Genomic DNA, 13,553 nt, shown 5'->3' on the forward strand with positions numbered 1-13,553 from the left:
GGATCCTGCTGTAGCCCCGCGGCGCGGGCTGGCGTGCGGCTCCCCGCGCCGGCCACGTGCACCGGCCGGCAGGAAAACAAAAGCATCCTGTGTCTGTGTGCCCCGGCCCCCCCACCCACCCCCGTGCTCCCCACCTGTGCCGGCGGTGCTCCGGCCCTGCCGCGCTCGGGCCAGGGAAGGGAAAGGTGCTGAGTCTCTGTCCTGCTTCTCTTCCAGGCGTCCTCTTCATCCCTCGAGACAGCCGCCGGCAAGCCTGCTGCCGCGAGCCCCGGCACCGGGTGGCCAGCGCTGGGGAGAGCCCGGGGACGGGCGGCGGTGCTGCCCTGGACGTCGGCCAGCGGACGCTTTAGATGCGGAGGGTGCCGGACGCTGGAGCCACAAGTAGGTGATGCTGGGGGATGCCAGGGGGGTGCGGGGATGCCAGCCCGGCGTGCTGCCACGGTTCGGGTCTCCTGGCAAAGGCTTGCGCCCAGCGGTTTGGGGTTGGGGCTCCGAAACCCACAGCCCCCACTGGGGAGGTGACCCCGACGGCACCTCTGTCCCTGCCTGCCGTCCCTGGGGCCGTGAGTCAGGCCGTGGACGCCGGGGAGAGCCACGGCGTTGGGCTGGCCGTGCCGGGGAGCTGGGGGAGCCCCCGGGGCTGGGCCAGGCCGCAGCTCCCGGGACTTGGCCGCCCCGTCTGTCAGGAGCGGCAGCATTTTTGGGGAGAGGTATCACGCACGCTTCCCACCTGCCGCCTCCCTGGACCGGCTTGTTTGCCAGCCCTTCCCGGCGGGCGCGCCGTGCCGTGCTGTGCCGCGCCGTGCCGTGCCGTGCCACGCCAGGCTGCTTTGATCTGGCAGCAACCGCCGATGCCGGTTCCTGGCGCTGGGCTGGGGAGAGCCAGGAACCGCAAGGTGCAGCGGGCAGGGAGCCGGGGCGGGCAGCGCTGCCTCCATGGGGCGAGGGGGCTGCTTTGGGGGGGGGGGGGGGGGGGGGGGCGGTTGTGACCCCCCCATGTCCCCGAGGAAGGGCACTTCCTGGGGACACGGTGGCCCGTGTCAGCTGTCGATCAGCCCTGCTGGGATTCGCCCCGGTTTGGGACCCTGCAAGACTCTGTGTCCCCCCGGGGGGGGGGGGCCGGGAGGCATTTGCAAGCTGCTCACAGCCCAGCCGGCAGCGGTGTGGAGGCAAGCTGGGAGCCGTGGCCTGGAACGGGCCGGCCGGAGTCAGCTCGGGATTTATTACCCTGCCAGTGGCTGCCGGGCAAAGGTGACAGTGACTAATGGCTTGTTACACGCCTGCCACATCTCATCTGCGCACCGCGGCTGGCTGCTGGGCGCTCCCAGCCCCGGTGTGCGGGCAGCCTGCCCCGCCCTCCCTTCCCCAGGAGGGATGGGGGCGAACCCCCCCTGTGCCCCTGTGGGGACCTCGGCCGGAGCGGGTGATGGTGGCGGCTGGCCGGCTTGGCGCGGGAATCCATCCCTGTGCAGAGGATGGGGACCCGCTCCGGCATTATCCCCACGGTGCTTGCCGCCTGTGCTGTGGCCAGGGGCAGAGCCGGGCTGGCAATCCCGGGGATACCACCGTATCTCGGGGCTTCCCAGCCGGTGGCACGTCCCAGGATGTCCTGTGAGCCTCGTGTGACACACAGGACTTTCTGGCGCACGAAACTCCTTCGTGGTTACAAAACCATGAGCTGTGCTTGCCACTGCTCTGCCGGCACCGTGGCAATCCCATGCCGGGGTCGCCGGGCTGGGACGCGGAGGAGAGCGTGCGTGTGCGGATGGATGCTGACAAAGCCACAAATGCATTCACTAGGAAAATTAAAAAATTAACAGGCATTGGCTCGCTCTAGATTAGTAAAGGCAGGGAGATAAAAGCGGCTCTTTATACCTTGTGAGAATTGCTGATAAGGGCATTTGTTCCTCTGTATTCTTTAAAAAGAATGCAATAAAAATTTAAAATAGAACGGGAAAAGGGAGATGAGGGGGGAGAAGCGCTGGCGCTGCTGGCGAGGAGGGCTGGGGGAGGCGGGCTGGGGGAGGCGGCGGGCAGCACCGGCGCCGCGGGCGAGCACCGGTGTGGTGGGCAGCAGGGCCCGTTGGAGGAAGAGGAGGAGGATGGAGGGGAAGCAGAGGCGAGGGTGAGCCGGGAAGGGGCTCGGGTGGGTGGGTGTTGTGGTGTGGCAGCTTGCTTGGGGACGGCCGTGGCCCACATCTCCTGCCGCAGAGATGCAAGTTCATGGCCGGCAGCGCCAGGACCGAATTCCTTGCCGGAGCCTCCCTTCTGCCCGGGGAAGGTTGGGGGGTCCTGCCTGTTAGAGCCTGCTGAGCCTGTCTGGCACGCAGAGCAGACCGGCATGGCTTGTAATGGCCGCTAAATGATCGGCAACTTCCTCCGCTTGCGAGTGGGCTGAGCCCCACCCCGCTCGTTTCACTGGTGTCTCCAAACTCGGGTGCAGGCAGAGCCCGCAGGGTGATGGTGAGATGGCACAGGGGTGACCTCCACTGTCCCTGTCTGGTGGGGACGGTGCTGTCCCCAGTCCTGCACCCAGTGCAGGGGGTGCACGGGGCATCGGGGTGCGCGGAGGGGGCTGCTGCGGGAACACCCCTTATCTCCGCAGGGTCCGGACTCGGGACCAGCCCGGGCACTCGCCGTAATGGGTTGGGGCAATGGGTTGGGCTGGCACCTCTGAGCTCTGGGGTGTCCCGGAGCCTGTTCGGAGGTCCAAGCAGTTTTGGGGTGGGGGTCAAAGGGCTGGATGCCACCCCAGCCTCTTGCCCCCATGGGTGCCTGGCACAGGCGTTCCCCCCCCCCAGCACCACATTTGGGGGGGGACACACGCCTGTGCGTTGGGGTCAGGGCTGTCACCCCCTATCGCCCTAATTCTTGGGGGCACCTTCCCCGATGCCGCACCGTGACCCCCATCGGGGGGGGGGTTCCCCCATCCCCGGTGCACCGCCACCCCCATGGGGCGGGGGGGGGTGTCCCCCCTACTTCCCCAGCATCCCTTTTAGGGGACACCCCCCCCCCCCCCCGGTGCCTCCCTCCCCCGGGGGAAGGTGCCAGCCGCCCGTCCCCCCCCCCCGTCGGGGCCTGCCCTGCCCGGCCCGGCCCCCGGTGAGTCACGCTCCAGCCGTGCGGCTCCCGGGGCGGCAGGCGGGCGCCGAGGGAAGCAGGAAGCGGCGGGGGGGGAAGGCTCGGCTCGGCTCGGCTCGGCTCCGCTCCCTCCACCGCTCTGCCCATGGAGGGAGCGCAGCCCCCGCTGGACGGCGCGGCCAACGGGTGAGTCCTACACCCCCCCCCCCTCTTTCCCGGGTACCCCCCTCCCCCCCCCCAGCGCCGGGGGGAGGCGGGGAACGGGGGCTGCCCCCCCTCCCCCCCCCCCCCCGGCTGGGGGCTGCGGTGACCGGCTGAGCTGGAGGGGTGGGATGGGTCCGGTGTGCCCCCCCCCCACCCGCGGACAGCACCTCCCCCCCGCCCCCTCCAGCCTCTTCACTCTGCTGCTGGTTGGGGGGCTCCGGCAGGGGGACGGAGGTCACCCTGGGGCTGGGGGATGGAAGTCACCCTGGGCTTGGGGGACACCGTGGCGTGGGGGACAGAGGTCACCCGGGGTTGAGAGACCCCATGGTGTGGAGGACGGAGGTCACCCGGGAGTTGGGGGATCCCGTGGCATAGGGGGGCGGAGGTCACCCTGGGCTTGGGGGACACTGTCGCTTGGGGGATGGAGGTTACCCTGGGCTTGGGAGACCCCATGGTGTGGGGGATGGAGGTCACCCTGGAGCTGGGGACCACGTTCTGTGGGGGACAGAGTCACCCCGGGCCTGGGGGAACCCATGGTGTGGGGGATGGAGGTCGCCTTTGGCCTGGGGGACCCCATCGTGTGAAGGGCGGAGGTCGTCCTGGGCTTCAGGGACCCCATGTGTGGGGGACAGAGGTCGCCCTGGGCTTGGGGGACCCTGTCGTGAGGGATGGAGGTTGCCCTGGATTTGGGACACCAGATGGGGGACGTTGGCGGGAGATGAGACCCTCTGGCTGCTGTGGGCTCTGGGGTCCGGCGTCGGCCGAGGTGCTCGGTCCCCGTGTCCCACGTTGCCACAGAGACCCTTTGGGTTGTTTCCCACGGGGGGAGCCCGGCCTGAGGGCTGGCAGGGCACGGGGGGTGCGCAGGGCCGTGCTGGGGGCTCGGCCGGCGGCACCGACCTTGGCATGTCTGTGCATTTCCTAAGCTGAGTTGCACGGGGAGCTGCTGCGGGGCCGTGCCTCAGTTTACCCACGCACCGCTCCACCTGAGCGGGCAGCTCTGGTATTATCTGTGTTTCTGGATACCTGGGACCGCCGGGGCTGGGGAGGGAGCGTGTTGCCAAACAAACCGTGCAGCCTGACGCGGGGGAGCCCGGGCACAGAACGCTGCATCGGGGTGATGCCGCGGCCCCGGCGTCTCGCCCAGCTCATCGTCTGCCGCTGTGTTTATCGCTCTGCTCCATCCTCGCTCTTCCACCCCTGCCCTCGCCACCTACCTTGCCCTTCGCCCCGGGGCCTGGCGGTTCACCGCGCCGTGCTCGCGGCCATGCTCGGCCCTATGTTGTGCTGCGTCCCAGCGACTACTTTGCACGGTGGGAGCCGGTGCCAGCGCCCGGCTGCTGTCCCCGAACCCCGGGCAAGTGCCCGCTGCCAGCCCTTGGAGGAGCAGGGTGAGTGCCCGACTCTCTTCCTCCCTCCTCCTCCTCTTCCTCCTCCTCTAGCACCAAGCCCCTTGGACCAGGGCATCCGGCGCAGGTGGGGGGCACGGGGCTGGAGTGGGTGCCGGGGTACCGTGTGGGTGCAAGTTGGGCCACGAGTGGGAGCCACGGAGGGAGTTAATGGAGGGAAAAGGCAGCGGGAAGCCAGTGCCTCTTCCTGCAAGCGTGCGCGTGCGCGCCGGCCCGTGCGAGCATCGGGGTGAGACCATGTGGTTTGTGGGTGTGCCCCCTGCGGGGCCGCGCGCGGGCGAGGTGAGCGTGCGCCAGGCTGCATGTGCGCTTGGCAGCTGTTTGTGTAACCTGGTGGGGAGGTGTTGGGTGTGACGACGGCGAGCGGCAGCGGCGCGGCAGGGCTGGCCGGCCAAGGCCAGCGGCTCCTGCGGGGCTGGGGGGCGGGTGGTGTGCATGGGGGGAGCGCTGTCTGTGCACATGCGTGTGCATGCCTTGCACGACCCAAGGGTGTGCTGGCAGCTGCTGGTGCAAGCGGTGCACGCTGAGCGTGCTCACCCCCCCCTCCCTTGTTGGGTGCACGCCGGGGTGTGCGTGTGTGCGTGCATACACACGAGCGTGTGCGTGCACGCCCCTGCGTGCCTGTGGTCGTGTGTGCACGCACGAGTGTGCACGCCTGGGGCCTTTTTGGGTGGTGGGGGGTGTGGGTGGGAGTGCGTGCGTGTTGGCTGCAGGGCAGGGAGCATTACAGCGGAGACAGTGGCTTTGGCGGGGGGCCAAGCTGCCGGGAGGTGCCGGGGGGGGGGGGGGGGGGGGGGGCGCGGGGGTTGCCGCAGGACGCAGACAGTTTATCGCTTCCTGACGTGCCAGCGCCCAGGACGGGGCTGCAGGTTGTGGGGCAGCTCGAGAGGGGGGCATTATTTTTGATGTGCACTCTCCTGCTCCTTCCTCCGGCCCCCCAGCCGTCTCCCCCCAGGCGCTGCCCCTCACCCTGGTGTCTGGCAGCCCCCCGTGGGCAGTCGGGGTCTGGGGGGGATCTGGGTGGGCTGTGCCTGGGGGGTTTTTGCCTGTGCCGGCTGTGCTCCAGCTGGGTGCAAGGCGGTGGTGCTCCCACCCCACATCAGGGGTCACAGTGCCATGGGTCACACCTCTGTCCCCGAGCCCCGGCACTGATGCCAGCCCCGGGTGCAAGGTTTGGTGTCACAGCGTGGGCAGGGGGAAATGGCCTTTGCCTGCCTCTGCTTTCACGTCCCGCTGGGGAGACCCAAACTAGACCCCCGTGTGCCGGCGTTGCTCGGGTGCATCAACCCGCTTGCAGGGTGGTGGGTGTCCCCGAGCGGGTCCAGATGCCCGGGGGGCCGCAGGGTAGCACCACCGGGCCCCAGCTCCTGTCCGGGAAGGGGCAGCCGGGACGGAGCTTGGCACGCCGCGGCCGCCCGGGCAGGCTGCCAGGGGGATTGCCCTTGAAATAGCCCTTGCCGTGCCTCGTGCCTCGGCTGCCCTGGCTGCTCGGCCGCGGGGCCGCCTCATGTCCCCCCCCTCCTGGCACCCCACTGCCTGCCAGCGGTTGCAACGCGGCGCGGGAGGAAGCGCGCCCTGGCACTCCCGCGTCGATAACGGCGGCCGCCTTATCGCGGGGCCTTCTGCAAGGGCGGGCGGCATGGCCCCCCCCCCCCCCCCCAGGCCCTTATCTGCCTCGGCCGTTGGCCCCGGCTCGGCTCGCAGCACCCCCCATGACCTCCCCCAGCACCCGGCGTAGCACCCGCGGGGTCGGCCCTTCGGGGGCGGCCGCTTGGCAGCCTGCCCCCTCTATCCTTTTTGAAGTTTAAAATCCGTTTAAGTCAAGAGGAGGGAAAGTTATTGCCTCTAAAGCCCCTTGCGTTGAGCAGTAAATCCTCTTTGCTGCGCTGACACCGCCTCTTAGCACCTGCGGGACCGAGGGTGACTCCTGGGGGGGCCAGGCTGCATGTCCCCCTCCCCCAGCCCTGGCACCCTGCAGCCCTGCAGGCGGGCGCTGCGGGTGCTTTTACGGCTGGGAGAGAGCGGGGAGCCTCGCGTGCCCCCTCTAAAGCATGGCCAGCGTGGGGTTGGGGTCCCTTTGAAGCCCCCCAGCCTCGCTGAGCTGGGCAGGAGCATCGCTGCTGCTTGCTTGCCGCTTGCTTGCCACTTGTTTGCTGCTTGCTCACCACTTGCTTGCCGCTTGCTCACCATTTGCTCGCCACCTCCTTGCCCACACTGATTTGGACCAGAAAGGGGGTTGTCCTCGTGGCATCGATGCCCCGGTGTCCCCCATGGTGTGGCATGGCACATGCGGGGGAGCCTGCACTCCCCCGCTGCCATGCACCCAGCGGGGTTTGAGGCCGTTGGAGCGGGAGCTTGATGCGCTGCGTTTTTATTTGATTTCCCTTCTCCAGAGCTGGCAATATTTAAATATTAATGCCTGCCTCTAATTGCTGTGTCAGAGGAGCGGGTCGGCACGGGGGCAGGCACAGGGGCGGCAGCGCTGGCTAATTTTGTTGTCTCGGGGAGTGTTTGCTGAGGAGAGATGTTTGTCCACACGCACATGTGTATTTTTACTCCCTTGGGATTTGCTTGGCCTTGGCAGCGACATGCGGGGGGGCGGGCAGGCTGTGATGCCACCGGGGTGGGGTGGCCTCGGGGCCTGATCCCCCCCCCCCCGTATCGCAGTGGGGTTTGCAATGGGGCACCCCCCAGCATCTGGGGGCCCCTCTCCCGTGCCCGGGGTGGGAGGGTTAATGGCAAGGCGGGGGGGGGTGTGTGTGTTTCTTCGGGCAGAGCAGCGTCAGATGCTTGCATGCTCGCTTCCTGTAATAAAGCGACTGCCGGCGCGCTTGTCACCTGCTCTCTGTTGTGCTGCCAAGCGGCAGACATGCCGCTTCTTGCTGCGGGCCCTGGCGCGCTCCCCGCCGCCGCCGCTCCTCCCGCCTGCCCCGGGCGCTCGCCCCGTGCCAGCGCAGCATTAGCAGGTGTTTCGGGGAGGGTGCGACGGTGCCTGTTGCCGCACGCCCTGTGCGGGCGGGGGCCCTGCCTCCCCCGGGGCGTAGCGGCGATGCCGGGGCTCGGCACTCGGGTGCTTGCACCCAGGGCCCCGCGCTGCCCCTTTCCCCTGGGACCTGCCACCGGGGGTGCCGTGTCCTCCCCGCAGCCCCCTCGCTCCGTGGCCCTGCTGCTCCCCAGCATTCGGGGTGCGGAGCCCTGCCGGAGGTTGGCAAAGCCCTTTGGCAGAGCCAGCCCAGCTGCAGGCAGGCGTCTCCAGTTCTCCCCGGCTGTGCCGTGCAGTTGGATCTTGGGGGGGGGGGGGGGGGGTGTCCATGCAACACGTGCCGTGCACGGGCTGTGCAAGCTGCTTGGCACTGCTGCTGCCCGCCGTGCCGTGCTGTGCCGTGCCATGCAGCCCCCTTGGACACACAGGGCACTGCTGCTGCCCGCTGTGCCGTGCCATGCAACCCCCTTGGATGCACAGGGCACTGCCCGCCGTGCCATGCTGCACCGTGCAACCCCCTTGGACACACAGCCCTGGTGCCAGCACCTTCTCGGGCTTCCCAGCGCTGCTGGGGAGATTTTTCCCTGTCGGGGGTTATCTCTGCTCGCCCCGATACCTTCTGGATCCCCAGCTCGTTTGCCACCCCCCCTCCCACAGCCATTGCTCCCTGCCCGCTCCCGCCGAGGCCCCGGCTATGCAATCTCCTTCCTCCCGCCCGGCACAGCACGGCGGCACCGCCATCCCCATTAACCTTGCAGCGAGGCACTGTGTTTGCGGGGTCCTGCTCCTGTTAACCCTGGCTTGCGGGGATTTTGCACCGCTGTAACCTGGCAGGGAGGCTCATTGGAAGGGGCTAACATGGGGTCTGCTCCCAAAGGACAGCTGGCGCGCCTGTCCCCAGCCACTTGCAGGCTGGAGCTGGGTAGATGTGGGGTGCAGGGAGGGCTGGGGGTAAATTGCACCCGAATATCCCCCGTGGAGGAGGCAGGATGGGTTTTGCTCCTTCCCCCCCGCATCCTGCCCCGGTCCAGCCCCGGCTCCCGGCACCGGCTTTGTTTCCGCCGTATAACAAGATGATGGGTTAGGGTCAAGCTGCGGGTTCATAACTTGTTGGAAGACTTTGCTGAACAATAAAGGTGTCTGGCTTTATATCTGCTCGTATTTTATCCGCGTCACGGCCTTTCCCCAGTGCTGGCCGGGATTTATGGCGGGGGATATTTGAACGTGTCGAGGCGAGCTAGGGAAGCCGAGGCCGACCCCCCTCCCCACGCCTTTGCATTCAGTGCCTGTGCGCTGAAATATTTACCTTCCAGCTCCTCTGACAGTTCAAGCCGTCTCGTGAAGCAAAGGTTATTGAACTGCGAATGTTATGACATTACATTTTTGTGTCTGCACTTTCAAGATGCGTGATGCAGCCTGAATGATAAGTGATCTTGGGGTTAAGGGTGGGTTTTTTTTTTTTCCTTCTCCTTTCCCTCCCTCCTGCTCTCCTCCCTGCCTCGGCGCGGGCTGTCGGCTCTGCTGGGGCTTGATAACGCTCCCTTTTATTGCCCTGCCTTTGCATTCCTGCAGCTGGTCTCCCTGCAGTTGGTGTGGGTGCTGGAGAGGGTTTTAGAAGGTGGGAGAGGGACATTCCCAGCGCAGAAGCTGGCCGCGCTGGTGCATGCCTCAGTTTCCCTAACCCTGGGCTCATCCCTCACGCCATGGGGCATGCCGGGGTGGGCAGGCCCCCGCGCAGGAGGGTGACGGTGGCACCCGTGCCAGCAGGCCCTCTTGTTGGAGGATGCTGATGCCGACCTGGGTACCCCGACACCTCCTGCATCCCGGCGTGGAGGGAAACGCAGCGTCCCACGTTCCACCGGGTCTGTGCCGCAGGGCGGGAGGTGATGCGCCGGTCTATGCCCCAGTGCCGACCTTGTGGCCCCGTTAGCGGGGTTTTGGGGAGCCGGTGGGGCTCCAGGCTGGGGTGCCGGAGCGATGCTCCCCGGTACCCCGGCTGTCTGGGCTCTGAGCATCTCAGTAGCCAGCTCCCTTGAGACACAGCATCCTGCTTGGCCAAGTGGCCCCGGGGGACATCTGGGGAGGGGGACAAGTGACAGCAGGTCTGGCCTGTCCTGTACACACTAGAGGGCAGCAACAAACTGGATCAGCGGGCTGCATTCCGTCCCCACGGGCGTTGAGGGGTCTAACCCCCCCAAATTTGCCCCGGCACGGCGGGTTTGCAGCAGGGGAGTTTCTTGTTTTTAAGGGGCGCTTAAACAAACCCGTTTGCAAACCGAATTCAGTCGAGCAGCAGGACGAGGGCCCTCAAACCAGTCCGACCCGTGGTGTCATGTCATTCCGGGAGCAAATTAATTAAGTCATTCCATAAATTTGGCCGCGTTCGCTGCTGGTGAATCACATCTGCCCCCCCCCCCCCCCCCCTTCCTCCTTCCCCGGGCTCCCTCTCCCCGCTCCGTCTCGGCTCCCTGCTAGAGTCAACATCTCACCCCGCAGCGCCTGGAGATTTCTATCGGCTCGGGGCTGGCCGAGCATCCCGAGCATCCCAGGTCGGGGCCGGCCGCCAGCGCTAACAGAAACCAGCTGTGCGGGCGGGCGGGCGGGCAGGGGGGGCCGCCGGGGAAGGGGGAAAAAAAAAAGAGGTCAGGGCCCGGGAAATTAAATGTTCATAAACGTAGGCCCGAGCGCTTAAAAAGTAGGGCAGTGCCATTAAATCTCATTAAAGTTTAATACCTATCAGTGCCACTTCAGGCAGCCCTTGGACATTGCTTTAATTTGATGGGTGTTAAGGGAGAATTATCAAATAATTGTGCTGGCTGGGGACTTGCTTTTATCATGTTACATGGAAAGCTCTCCCGGCTTTGTGCCGCACATCAAAACAGCGGCGGATAGGTATTGTTCTGGGGAGGGAATGGGGGCGGGGGGGGGGCTGCAGGGGGGGTCCCTGCCGTCCCCATCGCCCTCCGCGGTGGCAGGAGGGATGGGGGACACCGGATCAGGTTGTTACAGGGGTTAGCAGCCCTGTGGATCTGGATTTTCTGCCCAAATTTAACCCATCTGCCTGCAGCGGGGGGTCTGCTGCCCCGAGCCAGCATTCCTGGGGGTGGCACGGGGACAGCGAGCATCCTGCCATCGTCCCCATGGGTCCTGCCGGTGTCCCCGTGTCCCAGTAGGGTCGTGCTGCCCTTCCTACGCTCGCTGCCTTGGGATGCCAGCGCGGAGTTGCGTGCGCTGCTAATTAATACTAATTTTTGGAGAGGCTCTGGGGGCCGGAGGGAATTGCCGATGGGAGGTGCCAAGCGTGCACTGGCTCCGTGCGGAGGCGAGCGCATGGGCCCATGCATTTTTTATAGGGTGCACCCAGGGTTATTTTTATTTCTTTCTATTTCCTCCCTCCTCCCCTCACCGTAAAAGTCCCGGTTGATAAAGAATTAGAGCCAGGTCGTTAGTCCTGTTTTTTATGAGATAAACCCAGGCGCAAGGTGCTGTCGTGTAAACGCTGGGGCCAGGGGTGCGCGGGGACGGGGAGAGCGGAGCTGCTGCCATGAATTATTCAGCAGCGCCTGATTTCACATTATTCTCACTGATACTTTTACAACCTGTCAGTAAATAAAAAGATTCTACATTATTTATAGAAATGGACCCGAATTGGTTAGGAGAATTTACTGTTGCTATTATTAGGGTCTGCTCAGCACCGTGTTAATGAGAGCCGGGTGATGGCAAACGCTGCTTCCCGCCAGCTCGGCGTCCCCCGCGCCCTCCCGGGCTGCCGCCTTGCTCCCCAAGGGTGGCTGCGTCCCCACGGCTGTCACCCCTGCCGGCTCCCTTGGCTGGGGCCCGTCCATGCGTCCCCAGCTGCAGGCTGGACATGGAGGGATGAGGGTCTCCCTGGCTCTGGGCTGCTTGAAGGGGGGACGTCGCCTTCCCAGGGGTGTCTCCTTCCTGGGAACATCTTCCCAGGGACACCTCCCTGCGGATGACACCTTCCCAGGGGCATCTCCTTGCTGGGGATGTCTCCGTCCTGGGGATGACATCTTCCCAGGAACGTCTCCTTCCCGGGGACGTCTTCCCAAAGACATCTGCTTCCTGGGGACATCTTCCTGGGAACATGTCCTTCCCAGGGTCCGTATCTTCCCAGGGATGTCTCCTTCTCAGGCACATCTTCTTCCTGGGGACCACATCTTCTCAGGGACATCTTCTTCCCAGGGATGTCTCCTTCCCGGGGACATCTCCTTCCCAGCTGCCAGCCCTGGGACACACGTCTCTGCTGGAGGGGGGGATGCTTTCCAGGCACGGTGCAGGTAGACTTTCTACCCCCCCCCCCCCCCGCAGTGAAGTGACACCCCCCCCCCCCCCATGCATGTGCCCTCCTAGCTCTGCATCCCAGCACGGTGCAGGAGCAGGGGGGGGGCTCCGCTTCCAGCCTGTCCCCCCCACACTAGCGTTTGCCTGTCGCCCGAGCGGGAGCCATCCCACCCACGTGCCCACCAGCCCCCCGGATCCCATCTGGGCTTCCCGCCTCCCTGATGTGACAGCTCCGGGGAGGTGGAAAAGCATCGCACGGGGTTGGAAAGCCCCGGGGAGGGGGGCTCGGCTGCGGGTAAACCGAGGCACGGCGGCGATGCGCCGTACGGACAAACGGATGGAAAAACCACGAGGAAACCCAAGAGTGTAATGGTTTGTCTGCGGTGTCCTAAGGTGGCTGCTCCCAGCCTGCCGGTGACAGGTTTATTGGCAGGCAGGCCGGGCTGGAAGGATTGTCGGCTATTTACAGTGCTGGGGCCGTGACTTTGCGAGCAGACAGTTAACATAAATTCACATGATGGATCAGTTATCACTTCATTGAACTCGTGGCGGATCCATTGAAGGCTGTGCAGTAACATACTGTTTCCTGGCTCTGCGCAGCGCTGGGATACATTAAATACACTTTATTTATAGCTTACCATTGCTGCACTGTGGGCAGGAGAATGCAGCTTTTGCAACTATCATCTAATTTTATGATGAGCATTAAAGCAAGGCCTATAATTTGCACCTTTTTATTCATTAGACACTGGTGCAGCCATAAGTCAAGAATGCCCAGGGATTTAGATGCAGATCCAGAAGATAAACTATTGACAAGCCAGATGTATTTTTACATTAGTGTGCCTTTACAATAGTTTATGTTGAGAGTGGAATATAAATTGCGTTATTAAATACGAACCACTCTTGTAACCGCTGCTCTGCCTGCCTCTGTGCAGGCAGGGCGGGATTCGGAGCCGCAGAGCAAGGAGGCTTTGCCTAATGGCTCGAGGTTGGGTGGGGGATTTTTTTATTTTGGCTTTATTTTAGCCCTGGATGTGCCGATGCAGCGGGCCAGGGGTCTGTCCCAGGGCTGTCCCCGGGAGGAGGCGGTGGCCCTGTGGGATGTCCCCGTTGGGAGCAAAGCCATTCCAGCCACGTGCCCCCGCTGGAGACCTCCGCTCGGCCGCTGCCACCCGGCCAGCAGCGAGTTAAATCCTTTTGTTTCCGAAGCAATACAATTTATATTATGAGCATGAATAAAAGATGGTTGTGCTAGGGGTAGCTGTCAGGATCTTCGCCGCCTATAAAGGCTTCTACTGTAGCTTGACAGTAAAAGACTGTGTTTGGGGACTGATGTGGTTTCTCAAAGGAGCTAAATAAATAAGGGACGCTTATTTTTACACCAGTAAAGGCTGCTGGAAATTTAAAGCCCTGTTTATCTCGCTGAAATCGCGGTGTTTATTGTTATCTCATGTAGGGGGAATTTGCATGTTCGCTAATAATTAACCGAACCCAGCGCTTCTCCCTCCTGTACGTGCCGCGGCCCTGCCGTTATCTGGGGGGAGGAAACGCTTGCAAATCAAATGCAAATATTG

At 64.5% G+C, this 13,553-nt stretch overlaps 1 protein-coding gene across 4 annotated transcripts in view; it reads left to right on the top strand.

Moving 5' to 3' along the window:
- Positions 1-13,553, top strand: part of GSE1 (Gse1 coiled-coil protein) — a 111,914-nt gene that overhangs the window by 44,546 nt on the left and 53,815 nt on the right. The window contains exon 1 of one of the 4 annotated variants that reach the window (XM_076348987.1): positions 319-381. The exons of 2 other annotated variants lie outside the window; for them this stretch is intronic. In XM_076348987.1, coding sequence (XP_076205102.1) covers positions 351-381 — 31 coding nt within the window. In that variant the 5' untranslated portion in view covers positions 319-350. Of the gene's footprint in view, positions 1-318; positions 382-3,239; positions 3,268-13,553 lie in introns of those variants that run through there. One more of the 4 variants, XM_076348988.1, reaches the window with a different exon arrangement.

This window comes from Aptenodytes patagonicus, chromosome 11 (genome assembly GCF_965638725.1).
Source record: "Aptenodytes patagonicus chromosome 11, bAptPat1.pri.cur, whole genome shotgun sequence".
Lineage (NCBI taxonomy): Eukaryota > Metazoa > Chordata > Aves > Sphenisciformes > Spheniscidae > Aptenodytes > Aptenodytes patagonicus.